This window comes from Polypterus senegalus, chromosome 1, assembly GCF_016835505.1.
Source record: "Polypterus senegalus isolate Bchr_013 chromosome 1, ASM1683550v1, whole genome shotgun sequence".
NCBI classification, from domain to species: domain Eukaryota; kingdom Metazoa; phylum Chordata; class Cladistia; order Polypteriformes; family Polypteridae; genus Polypterus; species Polypterus senegalus.
The window spans coordinates 244580224-244602157 of record NC_053154.1 but is presented as its reverse complement, the minus strand read 5'-3'; the positions used below and the strand labels follow the sequence as shown (position 1 = coordinate 244602157).

Below are 21934 nucleotides of genomic sequence, written 5' to 3'. Positions count from 1 at the left end.
ATGCTTAAAATGTCCCACAATTTTTCTCCCAGTTGCTGTGATTTCTGATATGCTCTGCTGACTAAGCACTCCCTCATTCACAGCCAACTGCAGCGTGTGTGCCATGCAAGGTATGCTCTTTAATCCACTGTCATCCATAGCCTTTATCATGTTCCGTGCATTATCTCTCACAATCACATGCACTTTAGACTTGTCTATGTTCCAAGTTTCAAACATGTTAGCCAAAGCATCGGATATTGCTGCTGCAGTGTGTGAGCCGACAAACTCCTGTGCATGAAGCAGAATGTTTTGCAATTTAAACTCCGCGTTTATCCACTGCGCTGGCTAACTGAGCATGCTAGTTGGACTAACGTCAGAGCTCCATATGTCTGTGGTAAAACTTAGAGCAGAGATATCTGTGGTCATGAGCTCATGAACATGTTTTGCAACACGGTCATACATTTCAGGTAGAGGTCTCTGCAAAATACCGTCTGCTTGGCAGTGTGTAACGCGGCTCAATGTGGTGTATTAGCCTACGAAATCCGATGTCCTCCACGACTGAAAACGGCTGGTCATCTAAAGCAATGAATTGCATTACTTTCTCTGTTATGTCACGTGCTTTAGCACTGTCATTTGCAAATTTCTTAATTTTTTCGAAAAATGTGGCAACCGAGGGTGTTGATGTGCTAGTTGGCTTAGTTTTAACCAACGTTGTTTGACGGTATTCCTCAAATTCAATTGCGTGTCTTGACTTAAGGTGGTGTATTAAACCTGTAGTCGAAAATGTCTTTGCTGTTGAACCCCCTCTTGAAACTTTTGCAGAGCAAATGTTGCATATTGCAACTTTGCTGTCCTCATCTGAAACTTTGAAGTGCTTCCAAACCGCCGACATACTCCGTGTTTGATGCGTAATGACAGCGAGCGAGACGGGAGGATGGGAGAGGCGTGGCGACAATTTCGCCTTTTATTTTCGGCGCTTTCTTACGTTTCGGCCGAAACCGATAATGCTATTTCGGCCGGAAATTTTCGGTGCATCCCTAATATATATATATATATAACAATTACATTGTCAATCATGTTACGTTATTTTTAAAATGTTTCCTTTTCTTTTTCATTACTTCTTTAACACACTACTTCTCCGCTGCGAAGTGCGGGTATTTTGCTATTCTTGAATAAAGGTGCACTTGTTTTGTTATACCTTTAGTGAAAGTGCATATTTCATATTTGAACTTCAGTCTTCACACATTATACAGTTCACGTTCATCACATTTTGTCAATTATTACTATAACATGAAAAACGTTTCTGTTTTAGTTATGTGTTCAACATTTTTTGCCTCGCATTTTCTGTCATCCTACATTTACCCAGATAGTTGTAGACATGGAACACACATGAAATGTATGTATTCCAAATAACGATATATTATTTACGCCTTATACAATTCCAGACACCTCACACCCAGATAAACAGACTTGAAATCTGTAAATTTTGGGTCTGACTTGACTTCCTCAGTGAGGGATGGAATAGCAGGCTGCTTGCGTCTTATGCTGATTGGCACATTTGCAAAACAAAGACGCTGATGAAGAGGTGCAAAGGAATTTAAGGTGGCCCGGAATTACAACTTTTTTCGTAGGCTTCAGGGATTCTAGTGTTAAACATCTCTAGCTTAAAAAGAGTTGCAATGAATAATATGGCAGGTGAGCAAAGTAAAGAAGGAAGTGTGAAGACTCATGGGGACACCAATCCCGCTTGAAGACAAACAGGATTAGTGGCATTTCTCGTGTTTAACAACTGATCAAGGTCTTTTCTTAATGAGATAATAAACAGTCCTTTCAAGGACTATTAAACAGCTGCTTAGGTCTGTAAATACAGGGTGGATCCAGGATCAAACACGCACCCTTGGCAAAGACCATTCTGATTCCTACAATTTTAATCCTTGACACAAGAAAGAAGTCAAACAACTCTACCAAGAAAAATCTATTTTTCTTTGCAAATAAGGTCACATTGAAATGTGTCACATTCTGCCAAAGTGTACAGTACAAAGTACTAAGTTACATGAAATAGTTTAAATTCCTTCCAGATATGAACTGTAGAAAGAATCGTTTTAATTAGCTACACTAAATAGGATATAAGACACCAAATCTGAATTTTAAAAGGTGTTGCCATGCTCAGTTTACACAATCAGTGTAATAAAGTACAATCTCATCTATATTCTCTTTATTATTTGACAGTGCTTTGTCCTCTCATTATTTTTAAGAGATAAGATAAATCCTGTTTTGTGTTGATTTACATGCTTATTAGCACATTTCAAGTCTGTTAACTAACCATACAACAGCTACTTCCTATTTTAACCTCATTCCTCAAACTCATTTCCACTACTCCTTTCAATAGAACATAAAATGTCCGAGAAATGAGAGAAGACTTTTCAGTCCATCATGCTCATCTGCCGCAATATCTAATCTATATACTTGTAAATATTGGTTAAGGTTTCACTTCAAAAAGAAACTGTTTATTCCAGACTACAAATACTCTTTGTAAAGATATGTACTGAAATTCATGGATTATACTATGAATCAATTTGTGTTACCAAGTACATGGTTCATTATTTAATTCAAATAATTTCTCTGAATCAACTATAATGCTTTAGGAATTCTTTAGACCTGAATTAGGTGAACAAAAACTATAGAGGCTCAGTTTCTTGGCTTAATATACAATGACATGCTCTTAAGACCAGGAATTCTCCTTAGAACCTTAGACCTACTATGTCCATTCTGTTTTATACTATAGTGTCAAAAAATGCACATAATGCTTAAATGATGTCTCATTTTCTTTAAGAAAGCATCACCCATCTTCTATCTATTAATAATCTTTGCAGCATATAAATGTAGCACATTGTATTTTCATACATTAAACTACATTTTCTAGATGACTGCCTAGATCTTTGCTTTCTTGTGCTGTCTCTTCTGTACTTATTATCTTTCAATTTGACACCATTTGCAAATTTCAAATGGTTACCACCTGTATTAGAATCAGTCATTATTATAAATTTAAAAAGTTCATGTGAAACCGACAACCTAATCATTGTGTGGAATATTTTTCTCTTATTTACTATCTTTCTACACTACCAATTTGATAACTTAAAATCCAGTTATTTTAAGATGCCAATGTGTTTTGGCTTTAGAATTAACCTTCACTACTAACACATACATTCCAGAATATACTTGTCATATATGAATAATAGCTTATGTGTGACCTACTGACAGTGCACAATGTTTTGATATTAAAAAGATAAAGGTATACTGTGAAATGTTCATTCCAAGAATATGTAAAAGTTAAACTTTTGTTCGGTTGTCTGGACTCAATACAACCATGCATATTTAAAAAGTGTTACAACCATATGCAGAAGAGCTTGTCTAACATATTTGTTCTTTGCACTATTAAGTGTTAACTGGCAGTAGTTAAGCCTTCTTACTGTACTTATTTTTTATATTTTATTTAAGATCATTTCTGCATCTAGATGCAAATCCCCAGAGGCAGTGACTATATCATGGATGAATTCATTTTGTGACCTGATTTACATGGAGCTATCCCTAGCACTGAAATAAATCCATCACTGACCAAACATAATAAATGGAAAAGACCGCCTTACAATTTCATGCTTCAATGGTAAGTGTTAAATGAGGGATATTCATGAACTAATGTTGGAAGTATTGTTCAGCCCATGACTAAACAACATGAGTTTTTTTTTCCATATTAAGTTTTTATGAATTATATTACTGAGGTTGCTGGAAGATATTTTATGTTTTAGCACACTTCGTAGTGAAGTTCTTTTCGAATTCCATTAATCTGTGATAATTAATAATAAATAAAAATTTTTCACTCTGATTTTTGGGGCGTCTTTGAATTCAGGGCTCTGTAGGTTGATCATTTTCATTTCCATCAAACGATGTGGCATCCTTTCATTCCTAACACATTACCCAGTCTATATCAGTATAAATATCCATGTATAGATACGTAACTAATATCTTTGTAGTTTCAAATTCTTTAAAACAGTAAAGAGTAATAATATGTTTCGAGCAAATGTGTTTCTAATATTGCCTTATGCAAGTCACAGGACTCATAACTGAAATGTTCTGTTCTATAGATTCATCTCCTGCATGTCACTTCAGGCTAATATCTGCCATTCCCATTTAAGGACCTCAAGCTTCTGCAATTTGCTCTAGGGAATTTCCATTCATTTGACCGAAGCTCCATTAACATGCCATAAATTAAAAAACACAAAGACTTTAAAGCAACCTGTTTGCTTTAATATGGAAAAAAGACTCTCTCTAGTTACAGGATTTCTGGAATCAAGCACTCTAACAACAGAAATATCTCAGAACATTAGAAGAGGAGATCATATTTACTGATTTATTCAGGAAGGTGAAGGCAAAGGATTAGGCACAAGAATTCTGAGTATAGAACAGAATTTGTATTGACACGTTTTCATTAGTATAGAATAGATTAAAAACTGGCTGCCCAATAAAACTTTACAAGCAATACTGAACTTGAATAATGCTTATAATGTTTAGTTAAGAGAAAATACATGAAAATTGAAAATATTTTATGCTTGAAAGCATTGGCAAATCAATAAATTTTCATTACATGTGTAATAAGTACAGATCATTCATGTGCTTCAAAGACAGATTTATAGTGTAAAGCTGCTTACAGAGTTATAATTAATCTGGGGAAAATGCCAAAAATACCCACAAAATGACAAATTTTACCTCTTTAAGCCCATAGGAAGAATCAAAAAATGCTCCTAAAATTACATGTAACATTAGTAGTAATTTAACTAAATTTGTTTTTAACCACTTCTACCTTTTCCACCTTTCCAATGCTGTTGGTAACAGAATGCACTACTTTGTCATGCCACCAACTACTATGAAATTTGCTAAAAACACAAACAATATCACTACCACAATCAGCGCAACATTCATAACTATTAAATGGACTAATCTACCAACCAATAAAAAATTTAGTTTAACTGAAATAAAAACGCGTGTTAATGAAATATCCTGACAGTACTACAAGGAGTAACTAGTTTTCCCTGACTACAGTGCCCGTACTGCTGGTTTTAGGAAGGGTTACCGAAAAATAATATCTACGTACTGCAAGTGGGGGTTAATCTCTCGGATGTTGGTTAATGAATAGGTTATTTTACGCTAGAAAGCCAGGTTGGAAAAATTTTATGAGTGGTTCTCCAAGAGTGTTCCACAGGCCACTTGTGATCCATAGTTGTGAGGCAAGTGGACCACAAGATGACATTCCTTATAACTGAGGGAAGTGACTTTTAAATTGCTCAGATTTATCAGTTCATTATGCAGGTATTTTATGTATAACATGCAGTCTACTGCCTAACATCCACTCTACACAATGAATATCCAATTTATTACAGCTGTAGCTGTAATGCTTTATTAACGCTGACTTGGACAAGATTTACAATAAGCTAACGGAATTAATGAAAATGAAGCTGTGAGAACTTTAGCAATGAATTAAAAAAAAAACACTATGCATGCCTTCGTAATCACTTTTCATGCACAGGAACCTTTGTGCTATATCCTAATTCTTTTAATAATCTAGACACTACTATGTTAATGATCGTATGTAATGTATGAGCATGCCATATCATAGACTAGATAGAGCTTGGGCTGCACAACTGTGGTCTCATCAGTAGCTGCAGGATTATTTTTCACACCATTTTCTTAACGCACTAGCAAGTTTTGCTACTGAAAAACTTGTTTTAGTTTCAGTTAACTCTCTTGTTAAGATTCACAAACTTTAATTTCTTCCTTTAGTCTTAAACAGTTGTATTTACTGTTTTTAATTGTTTTGTGTTTACTTAATTGGGCGGCCAACTTCATAACAACCAGCTTTTAACTGGACACCTAACTTAAAGAGCGCTGTTATTTCCCAGTTTCGATGTTTCTCTGTCAATTCAAAACTGGGTTCACTACATTTTTATTAGAAAGTAGCAAAATTAATACACATTACTTGGGTGTTAATATGTGGTTTTCTTATCTTGTTTTTAAAGAGTTTAATCATCATCAATATCATCACCGTTCCACTTTTTTTTTTGTGTTATTTACTAACTTGCACACTTAACTGTAAGTAATAGTAATATTTCACTCTTATTATAAACTAGCAAAATACCCGCGCTTTGCAGGGGCGAAGTACTGCCTTAAAATTTTTATTAAGAAGAAAATTAAACCTTTTTAAACTGAGGGAAAATATACCAATAATTATTTGTTAAGGATCTCTTTGTATACCACATTGTCATTTCAGCCCTCTGGTTGTAATATGACCAAGCTGTGCGCTGAGCTTACTCTTAAGCATGCAACGTACAGTTGGTCATGTGAAAAGTAATCTTGTTTCAAATCTCACAACTTGGATTGCTGCTGTCATAATCGGTTTGAGTTTCATGGTTTGTTTCAATTACGACAATATTTGCAGGACTTGTGTTGAAGTGACATTTGGCATCTGTCAAGCGTTGTAAGCATACAACCAGTTTCATCGATAACTTTACATCCAGCTTTTGAGAGTTTAAACATTCATAAACATCAAAGTGTCCACTACTCAAATCGTCACCTGTGAATCTAAGATATTTAAGAGGCACTGGCGGTTGTCCAAAGGTGTAAAATATTTGGCCATTTCAGTACACTTGAAACCGACGAACAAACAATTCAGCGGCAGCCATCAACTCACATGCAGAACCATAGGTGAAGGGCTTAAGCATTTCACTGTTATAGTGGTCCTGTGCAGTATAATTATCTCCTGTACCGTCATCAGTTCACAGCTTGAACCTGTCCCAGTCATTCAATACCTAAGACACAATGTTCTTCCGGATATCAAGAGTGAGCCTGATATGGCCGTGCAATATGTAACAAAGAGAATGGAAAAGGTAGTTGCCATCTCCGAGCATGGAAACCAGTCGGTAAGTGACAGTTCTTTGATCGATGGTGATCACCTTGATAAACATGTTAATAGGGGTATGGTTGGAACGATAAAGGAAATGGGTACCTGAACAATGTAAAGTAAGTCTAAAATACCTACACCATAACCATAATCGCAATAAACGAACAATAAAACAGCGGAAAAGCCGTGGATTAAATAAAAAGGCTGTAGTTATCAGCAGGGAGACATGAATCCCGTGGTGAAGCAAGGAAGGGAATGTAGAGACCGGAGTGACGGACGGCCCTATATAGGCAGGCAGCCAACAACGTGGGAGGCGTTGGGATGGGGGACCCAATGCCGCCTCACACGGTGACCGAGCTGCAGACATGCCGCCTCACACGGTGACCGAGCTGCAGACTATGGACGTATATATGTACTTAAGTAGGATTCAGTTAGCGCTGGGAACCCGCGTACCAAATTTCTTGAAGATGGGCCCATAAGTAACAAAAACCGTTGGAAAGTTCAATATGGCGGCCGACAGTGGCATCATATCACTGAAATAAGTACGTACATTGGTTTCGGTTAGTGCAGGGAAGCCGCCTACCAAATTTCGTGAAGATGGGGCCATAAATAAAGTTCAACATGGCGGACGTTGTCGACCGTTACGCGTAGAATTTTGAAATGAAACCTGCTTAACTTTTGTAAGTAAGCTGTAAGGAATCAAGCACTCCCTACACGGGAAGTTGGAGAATTAGTGATGAGTGAGTGAGTGAGAGCTTTGCCTTTTATTAGTATAGATATCTGCAAAATTTAGTAAAAACTGAAAAAAAAAATATGGTCAAAGCAATAAAAAGTGAATATTCAAAATAGGTTTTAATTAAATTAAAAGGCACTTTATTATTAGATAATAAAGTTCATACTTGTGGTGAAACACTATATACAGTCATATGAAAAAGTTTGGGAACCCCTCTCAGCCTGCATAATAATTTACTCTACTTTCAACAAAAAAAATAACAGTGGTAAGTCTTTCATTTCCTAGGAACATCTGAGAACTGGGATGTTTTCCAAACCAAGATTTTTAGCGAAGCAGTATTTAGTTGTATGAAATTAAATCAAATGTGAAAAACAGGCTATGCAAAAATTTGGGTACCCTTGTAAGTGTGCCGATTTGAATGCATGTAACTGCTCAATACTGATTACTTGCAACACCAAACTGGTTGGATTAGCTCATTAAGCCTTGAACTTCATAGACAGGTATGTCCAATCATGAGAAAAGATATTTAAGGTGGTCAATTGCAAGTTGTCTCACCAGCCATCAAATTTAACCGAACTGGAGAGAGTTTGTATGGAAGAATGGTCAAAAATACCTCCAACCAGAATCCACACATTCATCAAAGGCTATAGGAGGCGTCTAGAGGCTGTTATATTTGGAAAAGGAGGCTCAACTAAGTACTGATGTAATATCTCTGCTGGGGTCCCCAAATTTATGCACCCGTCTAATTTTGTTATGATGCATATTGCATATTTTCTGTTAATCCAATAAACTTAATGTCACTGCTGAAATACTACTGTTTCCATAAGGCATGTCATATATTAAAAGGAAGTTGCTACTCTGAAAGCTCAGCCAATGATAAACAAAAACCCAAAGAATTAAGAGGGGTTCCCAAACCTATGTGACTGTAACAGAGTACTATTTAAAATTAATATTTACACAGACTTTGTATGACCAGGAGACCACATGTATGTTTTTCTTTTTTAATGCAAAACTTAATGAATGTATATCCTGACTAGATTACTCACAAACTGTCCAAGCCTACAAACACTCAGTACTCACTAAGCAAACACCACATATCAATGAAATTGAACAACCCACTTATTAGTAATGAACAGCTTAAAAGTTGAAAAACAGAGACAGCATACATACCAGATTATTATCCTTACCATTTCACATGAAGACCACCAGCGATTAGAGAAGCATGCACTATAACAGCAAATCCCTTATGAAAAAGACAATTGCAAGAAAGCTACCTTTTACTGATTCTTATTGCTTGTTAACTGCAGATACTACATGATGCTACACTTCATATACTACATACTTTAATACTTAAAAAAGACATCAAAATAATAAAACTTTCAGTTATACTTTCTTCTGGTACACACCCTAAATATATGTACCAATAGCTTCTGTGGTATTTTCGGTTCTCGTTTCATTGCTAGGGGCTAAATTTAGTAGTCTTCTTCAGGAAGCTAAAGGCCACTCAAGTTCACCATGTTACAATTTAAGTTAACTTAAAATCAATATAACCTGATCCTGATTAAAAATGTTGCATTTATGGTTAACAATTCTTGGGTCAAACAGATGTCAGTTTCTACAACACTGCAAAATCTTTTACTACCACAGTAACAATTAAGTAATTTAGAAAAAACAACATTACTAAATTCTGGTTTGTACCTTAGTCTGTCATGTTCCATTAAAAAATTGCAATTTAGTTACCTAACATCTACTGTGTATATGATTATCCTCATAAAAAAAGCAATATATTTGTGGTAGCACTTCTATGTCATAGCTGAGAACAAGCAGAACAAATCAAAATTGAAAATAAAAGTTATTTTATGGAATTAAAATGATGAAAATAAAAATATAGTCCTTTTCATTCATTATTAATGCATGCACTGTCCTATTTTTAAAATTTATGTAAGGATGTAAATGATGCCGAGTAATCAAAAAACAGATGTGAGCATCCATGTGGCAATTAAAATCAAATAATGAAAAACTGATAGTTACTTTATTCATAGGTGTGAGTTCATTTAGAAATCACATATGTCATTTGAAAATAGTGAAAGAAAGAGACTGTAGTCAAGTTATCAACCCTTCAGTAAAATATAAACTCTGTCACACACTCCACAAATACACTCTTATACAGTACTTGCAGACTTTTCCAGGAGATCAAAGAATAAAAAAAAGGATTTCCTTGAGTGCAGCTACTGCCTTATTTGATTATCTCCCATCATGATTTCACCATCACAATCAAAGTGATTATATCTCGATTGTCTGTTCTTCAAGCCAGTACTTCCTCTATGTGCTTCCACCAGAGAGACTCCTCCTAAGTAGCTAACCATCTTATATATAAACATCTTCGCGTAGAAGTGTGAGTGTCTGTCCAGACCGGAAGAGAGAGAGTCGGGATAAGGTCTCCAGCAACGAGGAAACAGAAAGCTTATTTAGCTGCTAATAACACAAGCAGGGCCAGTACGTCAGCAAAACGAAACCTCAGAAGAAAGACAAAATCGCTTAGCCACCAACATCGGCAAAACGGTATCCTTTTTACTTTTCCTCCCACAGTTAATATACAAGTGAGAAGACCACGTCAGCAAAGTAAACCTCTAAGGAGAGAGATGCCCAGAGTAGTTCCTTTCAATTACCTGACATCTCCACATTTCAGTTTTTTTTTCTTCTAACAATTTCAAAGGTTTCTAGGATCCCGGGCTTTTTACAGCACAGGCATACACAGCTAGTATGTTAAAAATAGTCCTACATATATATACAATAAAACACTAACAAAAAGTGTTAAATGAAGAAAAATGTCACCAATATGCCATAATCCCATTAAACATGTCTGGATTTGCTGCATTTAAGTTTTCTTCTTCTGGTTTTTTTTTTCCTCACTGTGGCTGTTTTTATAACTATGGCACTTACTATTGATCTTTTTAGCTCTTTCACACATTCACAGTTTTTGTGATATCAAAGTTGCCAATATTAATCCACAAGAGCCTACATTTGATTTTTGAAAACAAAATAAGGCATTTTTCACATTGTAGCTCAATTGAATTCACTAATATATACCAAAAAACTGATTGTTTTAAACACGTATGATCAGAAAAACATGACATATAAGCACAACTTTTCAGAAAGGATTTATACTACATTCCTAACCAATGTATTGCATACAAATCCATGACAACTTTCTGCCATCATATCTGTCATATGTTTGTATGTACAGATATGACAGGGACAAATGAGCATAAAGCAACTGCTACGATTTTTGATTTTTGTTCTTTTGTTTTTCTTGCTTGTCATCATGAGCTGATCAATTCGCAAACATCCTTCAATGAAACAATATGAAGTTCAGTAGCATCCAGTATCTGTCTATTATAGGGTGCAAGGCAAGACCCCATCTGGACAGAGCACCAGCAATTTTACTCTTTTATAAAATTAATCTAAACAGTCAAACAAATAAAACAAATCACAAGAGAGTCACTTTTAGCTGCAATATGAGGGTAGTTTTTAAAACCTCACTTTTCAGAGCATTTTTAAATGTCAACAACACTATAAAAATGATAAATAAAATGCTAAATGCTCTGCTAGATCAGCCTTGGTCAACTGTAAATGCTATTACTGCAAAGTGGAAGCAACAGCATCCCAGCAACGAAGTGGTAACAAGCAAACTCAAAGAATGAGGTCATCAAGTGCTAAAGCACAGAGCACGTAAAAAACATTTATACCGTTGCACCAGTGAGAACTTAGTTCCAAACTGCCTTTGGATTGTAATATCAACAAAAGATTTATGCCTCAGGAACTTCTTAAAATGGTTTTCAATGGCTGAGCAGCCAAAGACAAACCTTAGATCATTAAGCACAATGCCAAGCATTAGGTGGAACGGTGTGCCAAGCATTAGAAATGTGCCCTCTGGAAGTTGTGGCAAATGCCTGGAAAATTCTGCCTTCCAGAGACTGCATATAACCTACTAAGAAGTTAGTGAAGGAGTGATAATGGGATGTGGCCCTTTATTAGGGTTTAGACTTAGTCCCAGTGAAGTGTACTGTAAATGTCACCGCATACAAAGACATTTAAGACAATTGTAGGCTTCCAACTTTGTGGCAGGCTTTTTCTGTTCCATGATGACTTGCCCCATGAACAATCTCAGATCCAAAAGACATTACCTGACAAGTCTGATTTCAAGGAAACCTTGAAATTAACCCTACTGAACACTTTCAGAATGAACAGGTATGCCAATTATGGGCCAGGTCTTCACATCCAACATCAGTACCTGACTTCACAAGGTACTCTTGGCAGAATGGGCACAAATTCCCACAAACACGCCATAAACTTTTGTGAAGAGCCTTCCGAGAAGTGCATAGGCTGTCACAGTCACAAAAAATGGGAAAACCCCATATTAACGACCATGGTTTTGGAATGGGTTATTCAAACAACCTCATATAGGCATGATGGTCAGGTGTACACACAATGTCTTCCATGGAGACATAGTGCGTTTTGCATGCTCCCAGAGTTTCAGAACGAACAATATGGAAAAAGCAAATACACAGCACTAGATACAATGCAATATAGTGGATACAAAATAATATCAGCATAAAACATTACATTCAACAAAGTAACAAGTGAATATACCACAATAAACTACAAAAATACAAATATTACAAGAAAAACTAGAACAAACCAGGGCTTTGGAGTCGGAGACAATTTTGGGTACCTGGAGTTGGAGTCAGCAAAAAGTTAACCGACTCCGACTCCTACTAAATTTAAATGGGAATTAAAAAAGTAAGTTGAAATGTCCCAATTCACAAACAGTCATAATGAACTACTTCTCTGCTGTAAGAATAAAGCCCAATGCATGCAGTGCATAATGTTACCACAAAACGAACATGTCAAGTAACCATGAAGCATGCTTTTCATTGACTGTATGTGTCACTATATGGGATGTAATGCACAGGTAAGGTGCGGCACCGCTTTCCATTGTGTCGTGTTCCACTGTTACAGGGAAATGTGAACCTAGCATAAAGCCCCCAATACATTTACAGATGCACTGCTGATTTTTCGGCCGTTTAACGAGTCATCACGCGTCAAACACCTGAAAAATCATCTGGTGTGTTCTCAGCTCCGTCGGTTCCCCTTCGCTATGCGCTAGTGAAGGGGGCCGAAGGAGCCGAGAACACAGATCTCCCTGTCTCCAGCAGAGGCTCGTTCTGCTGATCAGCTGGCCGGTGAGTGACACAATGCACTAAACTTCCGGCTGGCTGACAGAGGAGACAGCCACTGCAGCAGACAGAGGAATCACATTACTTTGGATGGGGGCGGTGGTCGAGATTTTCGGCAAGCTGGATCTGCCCGTCCATGTGGACACCCGCAATCTGCGGCCGCCAGTCAATTGTGTTTGTCTTTAATCTGGCATTATAGTAGAGTGTTGGCTTCCTAGCCAGTAGTTCTGTGGTGAAATGACATGTATGTTGCCTTCCTTTCCTTCAATGGATGTAGAAAATACATTAGCATAGTATATACAGTACATACAGAGGAGTCGGAGTCAAGGAGTCGGAAGATTTAGAAACTGAGGAGTCGAGCATTTATCTATGTTCAACAAACAGCATAATTTGTGATACAAGTGCAAATCATTCTGAGCACCTGAAAGGGTCAGAAAGTCAGGGTAAATTAAATGCCATCCTGAAAAAATGAGTTGAAAGGTTGTTTTTCAAAAAAATTAATTTAGTCAGCTGATCAAATAAAGTTAAGAATTGAGCAAGACGTAAATAAAACATATTGCACTTACCATTAAAAAGACATATTTAAAATGTGTACTGACTATACAGAAAAAAAAAGACTGACAATAAAAATACATCTTGAAAGACCTATTCTCCCCAAAAACAAGCAAGCCTTACTAGACTTTAATATGGACTTTCAAAACAACTTTTTGAACATGAAGAAAAATTATCTAAAGACAAACCAAAGAAAATTAGTATCATTAGTAGTATTAGTAGTGCATTAACTGAATACTGCCTCAGCAGACAATAGATATTAATGCAGAAACATTTTTATGAAACAAAATGTCTCCCATTCCATTGCTTTGTAACTTTGTACTGCCACTCACCTGTTTTAATGCCACTCACTCCCCATCCCTTGCAGCAATTTGGAAGTTCCACGCAACTGAGCTCCTAAGCCAGCAGAGTGAAAGCGAAGATGAGAGCCAGTACACATCTAACCTCCGCTCGTCATTTGTGTGAATGTGCTTCGCAGTACTAGATACTTCACACAATAAAATTGATAGAGCAGAACAGATACTCAAACTGAGAGATGGTACAAATCTAAGAGCAACAGTAGTCAATAGCAAAAAGAAACACACCTGCTAATCTCTGAGCTTCCATGAGCTTCACTGAACTTTCTCTTTCCATTCCACAAAGTGATCATGTCTTCTTTTTCATCCAGGACACTGCCCCATCTTCAGTCGTCCGTCCACCCTACTGCTTAGTGGTTCTAATCATGTGGCCTGTCAAATCACTTCTGCTCAGTGCTTCATTTGCATAAAGCATGCTCTCTGCACAGTGCAGTTACACCTGCAAATACTACTCTTAATGAAATGAAATGCTTATGAATCCAGTCTATATTTATGTAAAACATGTGCACCTGGTACATGGCCTTGTTAAAATTCATGACAGTCATGTGCTGAGAGAATGTGTTTACCATACACACAGCATTAGTATCCTGTTGTGATATCCCAAAGAGGCCCACACCTTGACAAACCATCATATCTACAATTTAAATCAAACACATGACTCTATACAACTGGGGGTATTACAGTTCAGTCTTAAACAACATTTTGTTCCCACAACAAAATGCAAGTACTTCCAAGTATCTATACACAGTCACAGAATTCAGCTTTTAAATTGAGCAGATATCATAATAAATAAACCACAGGAAAAGAAAGGAAACAAAAAAAAACATTTTTGATGTGTCCTGTTACGATATATATTAAGGTATTGACATAAAAAAACGGCCTTTTACTTTGTGTACGGTTTATAAAAGGCTTCAAACAGCAGGAGCTTAGTAATTCAACGGCCATCCTAGAAAGTACCAGTATGACATATTCCAGTAGCCAAAAGAAGTATTAATGGCAACATCAAGCATGCCCAGGTATGCATTGACAGTTACACAGCAGTTTAGCAGAGCAGACTGAACAGAAGGCAAACACAGACAATAACAAGAAAAAAATGACAAGCATTTCACAGCTACAGTGTTGAATCTAGCCATGTTAAACATGGAGAGACATCGACAAGCAGGTGCAGACTCCTGAGCACGTAGCCCTGAGCATGATGGTACTCCTGCTCCCAAAACGCTCAACAGAACAGACCCACTGCCCTCTTCCTGAGTAATGGCCATACAATCCTTTTAGGGCTTCACTCCCATCCATCTGCTTCCATACATTACATAGTCTTGTTTTCACTCTCTCTCATTCTCCTGACTACTACTTCTCCCATCTTTCAACCTCTGTTCTCTTTTCTCAATTTTCTTTTCCTTTTTTAAATGTGTGCGCCTCTTTTATATGCTGGGGAGCTGTTGCAGGTGCAATCTTCCGATTGCCGCCCCGGGCTGATAATAAGGCAATCAGACTACCCACATGGGCCAGAAAAGCAATGCATGGACGGCTGACAGCCACAGACTGACCCAAGATAGAAAGCCTTTATAGAAGACCGCTCACACCTGCTCCCAGTCCCCAGCATGAGTGTATTCATTATTTATGTATTAAAATGGTCAGTTTTTCTGAGCCATGGACCCGATATACCACACCCTTAGTGAATTGAACGTAACTGCGACAGCAGAGGGTAGTTGTCCCACTTGGTAGGTGGTCAACTAAAAATGAATCTCTAAGTTCTTCGTCAATTTAGGGTGGATAATATTATATTTTTTGTTTATTTTTAAAAGATAAAGGGTACACGCTAAACTGTTGCAGACATTTTTGCCAATTCCCCTAACAGAAACACTGAACGTTTTATAACTCTAAGTTACAAATTATTGTTTATGTTTTAGCAAGCAGCCAATACTACAACAGTACTTATCTCAACTATTCAACCAAAAATGATACCTAGTAAAAGCCACAAATCAATATGGAAAGATAGACAGATTACATGCTGAATAAAAAGCTGGAAAAAATGCTTCCAAGTTTTGAAGTCATTTCACTTTTTGGTATTAAACCAATGAAATGAGAAGCTCTGGGCAAGTAGCTAATAAAATCACAACACTTAAGGTGGCATGTGCATTGAAAAGATAAGCTGTACACAGTAACTGTAAATCTGTGGTAACATTATATGCAGACAGCATTTAATGTATTATAAAATAGTATACTTTAGAACTGAATGCACTGTAACAAATGTGTGGATCATGACTGCACCCACAGGTTGACCTTCTGCAAAGAGGAAAAAATGAATTCCTGTGCAATAACTAAACAGCATTCAACAGTGTGAAAATTAAGTTTAAAACAGAACTCACTTTAGGAGCTGAACAAGAAATTACAGTAGATCGATGGCAAAAGCATTATTGTTGCTTGTTACATACAGAATGAACAACATGTTGGATCTAAGAAAGTACTTTCAGCAGTGAGTCTTGAGACTAAACATTACATGGTAAGAAGGTGTAGAGTAGCTATAGATTTTTCTCTCAGTTTTAAGGCATTTTATGTTTTTCTAATAAGAGTTACATTAATGTAAGCCCAACATTAACATTTATATTATTTAAATGTATGGTAAACCAAATCCAATAATATTGGATAACACTGTTAATGTAAAATAAAACTAAAAGCTTCTATACATTGACTTTTACAATAGACTATTTTTACTCTCTCCTTCTTTACTTACATGAAACACTTTTTGATACAAGTCCTAAACACAGACAATCAAAAAACATGAAAGGGGCAAAACATACAATAATGAGACTCCTTTAACTAACATAACATGCAGTAAAAAAAGTCCAAAAAAATAACTAAAACAAAACCCTAAATCCAAACCTGTACCAAAAGTGCCCTGACCACAACAATCTAGTGTGAGATCAATTCCAGCTGAAACCCATTATACTGTAATTACCAGGACCTATCAGCCAACAGCTCAGCTGGTAACTACCCTCAGCATACAAGAAAGCATTACATTGTTCTGTCCAAGCTACAGATCACTCTTTTTATACTGGCACATTGCAACTTAACCACACACACATAAAAAGCATGACTAGCCTTACCTAATTCACCCCTACCAGTGGTACATGTATAACCTCTTTAGCAGTATGTATTGCTTTCTCATTCTCTCTCCTGGAGATTCTTTTTGGGACTTCCATGACTTCAGTAATCTTAACAAGAGCATCTCTCTTTCAAATCTCAGATACCTAGCTTATGCATCTACAGTATCTGCATGCTTCAGTTTCTTTTACAAGACAGGCACCACTGCCAATTTACTTTTATTTCTAATCTCTACTGCTTCCCAGAAGCTTTCAATACATCTGACAGAAGATTCTAATACATCTACTGATAGCAAGGTAGTTATCAATGTGTTAGTTACAATGATGTTATACTACACTTCATATGTTTGTTATAAATGTAAGAAAAAGAACTGCTTGTTAAAGGTGAAAAAAATAATGCAATGAAAAAAGAATATCTGATATTCTAAAGCTGTTACACAATGAACATTACTCTTCAGCAAATGTACTCTGTGCCTGTCTTAGTTTCTAACAATCTAAACAGTTAATGAATAACACTCATGAACAGCTGCTACATCCTGTAGACATAAGAGCATTCTATAAGGCACAAAAATAAAAAGCAAAAAAAATTAATTTGGGAGCAGATGGTATTATCTGATGAAGTCAGCAGAATGGAAACAAGGGCACAAGAAGGTAAGGTCAAAAGTTTGTTGAAAACAAACTCACATTAATCAACAAAAACAGCAGACAGACAGATTTACTAATTCTATTTTGTTGCTGGTAATGAATATTTCAAAACACCCAGATGTTAATTTTATCTAATGAAGGATATCCTGCCATACAGCTTGGAACAGATTCTAACATGGATACCTGCTTTCCTACTATTGCACTGAAACCTGCAGCACTGAAATGTATCTGGCACATAAAAAATGTAGCAGCTCCTGAAAGGCTTTCATTAAATGGTTACAGGATTCTGCCATCTGGGATAAATGACTACACCCAGAACTTTGGCAGGAAGCCTTAAGCTGCTTTTGAACTGATAACAAAAAAAAAAAACATTCAAATAGATTGAAACATGAAGCAAAATGGCTCTTATAAATCTGACTAGCTATCAGACATCAATATTTGTTTTTTTTATTTTCTTATTTTAAATAGTAATATTTCATACATTAAGGATTTTACTGACCTGATATGGCTGATGAATATCATCTTCAGTCAAGAAATCAAGCTGTCTATCCGCAAAGAATTCTACTGCAATGATGGAGCCCAGCACAGTCTTTCCCACTACAGGTTTAAACGTCTGTGAAATTAAAGCAGTTAAGTTAGCAATAATAAGGAAATCATTAAAGAGAAAGCTTGGCAGTTCAAAGCATTCTACTTTAGCTTTGATGTGCTTCTCTTTCATTTCATTTCTTAAAATCACTGATGTCACTAGCAAACTTTCTGTTAGTAGTGAAAATAAAAAGAAAATGAGTACACCTCAGCACAAAAACACCAATACAGAGTTCATAAGACACATACAGTACAGGAAATAGCCTGAAACAGTAGCCATCTCAGGGCTTTTAGAACACAGCATTGTGCAAAATAATTTACAAGGCTGTTGATCTCTGCCCCAAAGGAATTTGCAAACTTGGAAGAAAGTTGTTTAAGTGCAACCAGCAACGTGAACACTTGAGGGTCACACGTCTTTAAATGCTGGAGGATGAGAGTCTACCAGCACACACAGTATTGTGACTCAGTTTCAGAAAGCAATTAGGCTATTCTAACTTGGCAAAAAAAGAATTAGTTAGGTAAACTGAAAAAAGATACAAATGTCATTAATAGAACTTATCTAGTCTGTGAAGATGGAAGCAATTACTGCAAAACAGGTCTCCATTACAAAAACAAAACACTAAGATTATTTTTACTTATATTTAGATGTTTGAGTGTGTATTTTGCTCATTTCCTTCAATGAAAGACAGATGAGCAAGATCAAAGCTTAGTCAGCTGTTTGGGTTCTTGTTTTAACAACTTCTGCTGTAATGTCTGAAAACAAAATGGAACAAACTTTAGACAGAGACTATTTGTTAACTTAAAACCTACATATTAGTACTATATGTGGTTATAACCACAAGCAATGGCAATAATGAGATACAGTATAGTAGGAAAGAAACATACATTACATTAATCTGAAACCACCTGAACTATCTTTGTTTACTAAAAACATTTTTATAAAGTGAACCCATCCATCCATGTATTTGTCTATTCTAGTAGCACTTGGTCTTTAGCTGTAACCAGCCCAGAACAGGGAACCATCCTATCACAAGGCAGACTTAAATATCAACATTTACTTACAATGGCATGATTAGCAATATGTCTTGACTTACACATATTTGGCAACGATATATCCGGTCTTTACACTATCTAAAGCAGACATTGAAAAAAATTCTCTGGAATACAATTACCATGTTATACTATGCATGTTGCAATGGCAATATTAAATAAATAAATACACACACAATTTGAGATTTTGATGACCCAGTTTTCACCATTCTACTATAATGAAGAAACTACATGTTATCCACTTATATTAGATTACATTTTTATAACATTTTCATAAATGTGAGCACTAACATAAAAACTGCAAAATACCTTTTTCTTTTAAAATTATGAGGCAATTATGCTGAGTAAAACGACTTTCAAAAATTATGCTTCACTCACTAGCTATAAAATTCAACAAAACAAGACATGATACTAAGGATAATATTAATGGCTACTATAAAAATAACAAAAATATTTTATGCATCATGGTACTGTATTTCATAACACCTTTATAAATAAGGGGAAAATAAAACTTGTAAATAAAAACCTTACAGCTTCTTCCAAGCTAGTTTTATGACTTATGTTAAGCAAATTATTTCATGAAAAGATACTGGTCCTAAAATTCAATGAGATGCGGCGACATCCATCAATTATTTAAATCAGTGTCTTCTGAGACTCCAAGCATGCTAATTAGTCACACAGCCTTGAGCAGCCATGACTCTCCTTCAACTCTAACAGAGACAAGGGTTGTTCGGCCATGCCAGATTTAAGCAATTATAGTTCACTGATGTCTGTAGCTGTCCATGACTAAATGTATACTATACCTAATGTATGAAGTTCTCTCTGTCCTTCACCAAAATGCAAAAGGTTAGCAACATTCATGATACAGACTGGGAATTGTAATTATTTTAATGAAAAAAAGAATTTTTAGTAAGTAGAGGTAGACTACTTTACTAGAAGGCACTCACACCTGAGATGTAGGGCAACATTGATCGAATGTACAATGTTCTTTTCAGTTGTAAGCAGCTGTGTTAAATAAAGAGAATAGACCTTTACTGTAAAATATACTCAACCTACCGTTAACACTAACCCTAACATTTTAACAATTATACAGTAGATCCAGAGTATAACTGGGAGAAGGTTAAAACAACATTCTAGAGTCAGGACACAGCCCTTCACTCAATGCGGAATGTACATGCTCCCCATGTCAACAGGTTTTCTCTGGGTACTTTCTTCCTCCCAAATATAAAAACATTCATTTGAGGTTTTCTATTAGTTGTAAATTCTATCATTGTAGGCTTGAAAGTGCCATAAAGTGAGCTACCCCAGAATATGGCTCCAATTCCATAAATATTCATAAAGCAAATGAAGTAATGCTTATAATTGCTTAGGCTCCTGTTTAGAAAGGCAAGCTTCAAGCATTTAAAATGGCACTCCAGGTATTGTCCATAGGGAATCGGAGTCTGTTGTATACATAAAGCATTTCATTTTTCATTCTTGCAAGTAAGAATACAAACAAGACACACACAATCCAAAGAAATCTACAGTCAACCTGACAGCATGAGATATATTTGTAAGTATTAGGCACTCAAATATAATGGGGCAATAGTTCTACACATTCATTAACGTGCTTCCTCACATGACTATATGATACAAGGAGTACTTTGCTAACTTAAAACTAATGTTTTACTAGTTTATACCTAAACATTTTTTGAAAAAGCACATATCTAAAAGTTACAGTTTCAACTGTTACATTTTGCTATTTAAGCAAAAGAGAAAAAAGAATTATATTTAAGTAACAGTACAGTTTTGAAACAAAAATATTTACTGTGAGAAATAATTACAGCAAGAAGAATATTTCCAAAACTCTTATTTATACACCTCAATGATTCCAGTGGCTTGCCACTTTTACAACAATGCTGAACTGAAAGCAAGAGTGCAGCTGGAGAGCAAGGTCACACTAAAATTACACTTTTCTAGGGCAGATATAAATAGCAACAAGACACGCAAGCTGTTATTCTCTACAGAAAACAGGTGTTCTCTCTTATGTAATTAACTGCATAAAATAATTGAACAAAAAATGAGGCTGTGCCCTAAAAAAGGAGTAGTTTCCAATATAAAATTCCCACAGGTATAGAATATTGAAATCAAGTTTTGATCACCACCTCCTCCTTCCAGCTATGATGTAAGATTTCATGTCTGAACATATCTTTTTTGACCATGTTGCTTACACAAAATGAATCAGCATGCTAAAAGTCAAGGCACAAACCAAAGTGTGATTTTGTGGTCACATTCGTTTAGACATTGGTCACTCTACACAGGTTAGTGCAATTCACCCCTGGACACATTATGTATCTATTCTATCAAAGAAAATTTGTATATTTACTAATATACACCAGAGAAGGGCACCTCTATAAAATACAACAATCAGGTCACATCTGCCAGTTTCTAAATGAGAAAATAAATTGGCACAGAGAACTGGCACATGGACAATGCAATCACTGTTGTACACCCCCAGAATACACAATTCATTTGAAGCATAATCATGCACTGCACTGAAGGCAGACCAATCATCTCCCTCAAATTAGTCTGCAGATACAAAGTGTTTCTGTGAATGCACAAATGTCCCCTTTAGAGACAAAGGATAGGGGGGTTGGGTTATTGGACTTGAGGGGAGGTACTGCTTCTGTTCTTGCATGGAGGACTCAGCCATAATTCAGCACTAAATATTTTATAAGGCTGGGTGCATTGGAATGTAA

General features: G+C 36.1%; 1 protein-coding gene across 3 annotated transcripts in view; it reads right to left on the bottom strand.

Moving 5' to 3' along the window:
• jmjd1cb (jumonji domain containing 1Cb) overlaps positions 1-21934 on the bottom strand; it is a 354346-nt gene that overhangs the window by 136415 nt on the left and 195997 nt on the right. For all 3 annotated transcript variants that reach the window (XM_039771144.1, XM_039771154.1, XM_039771164.1), the window contains one exon: positions 18061-18174. In XM_039771144.1, coding sequence (XP_039627078.1) covers positions 18061-18174 — 114 coding nt within the window. The remainder of the gene's footprint in view (positions 1-18060; positions 18175-21934) is intronic.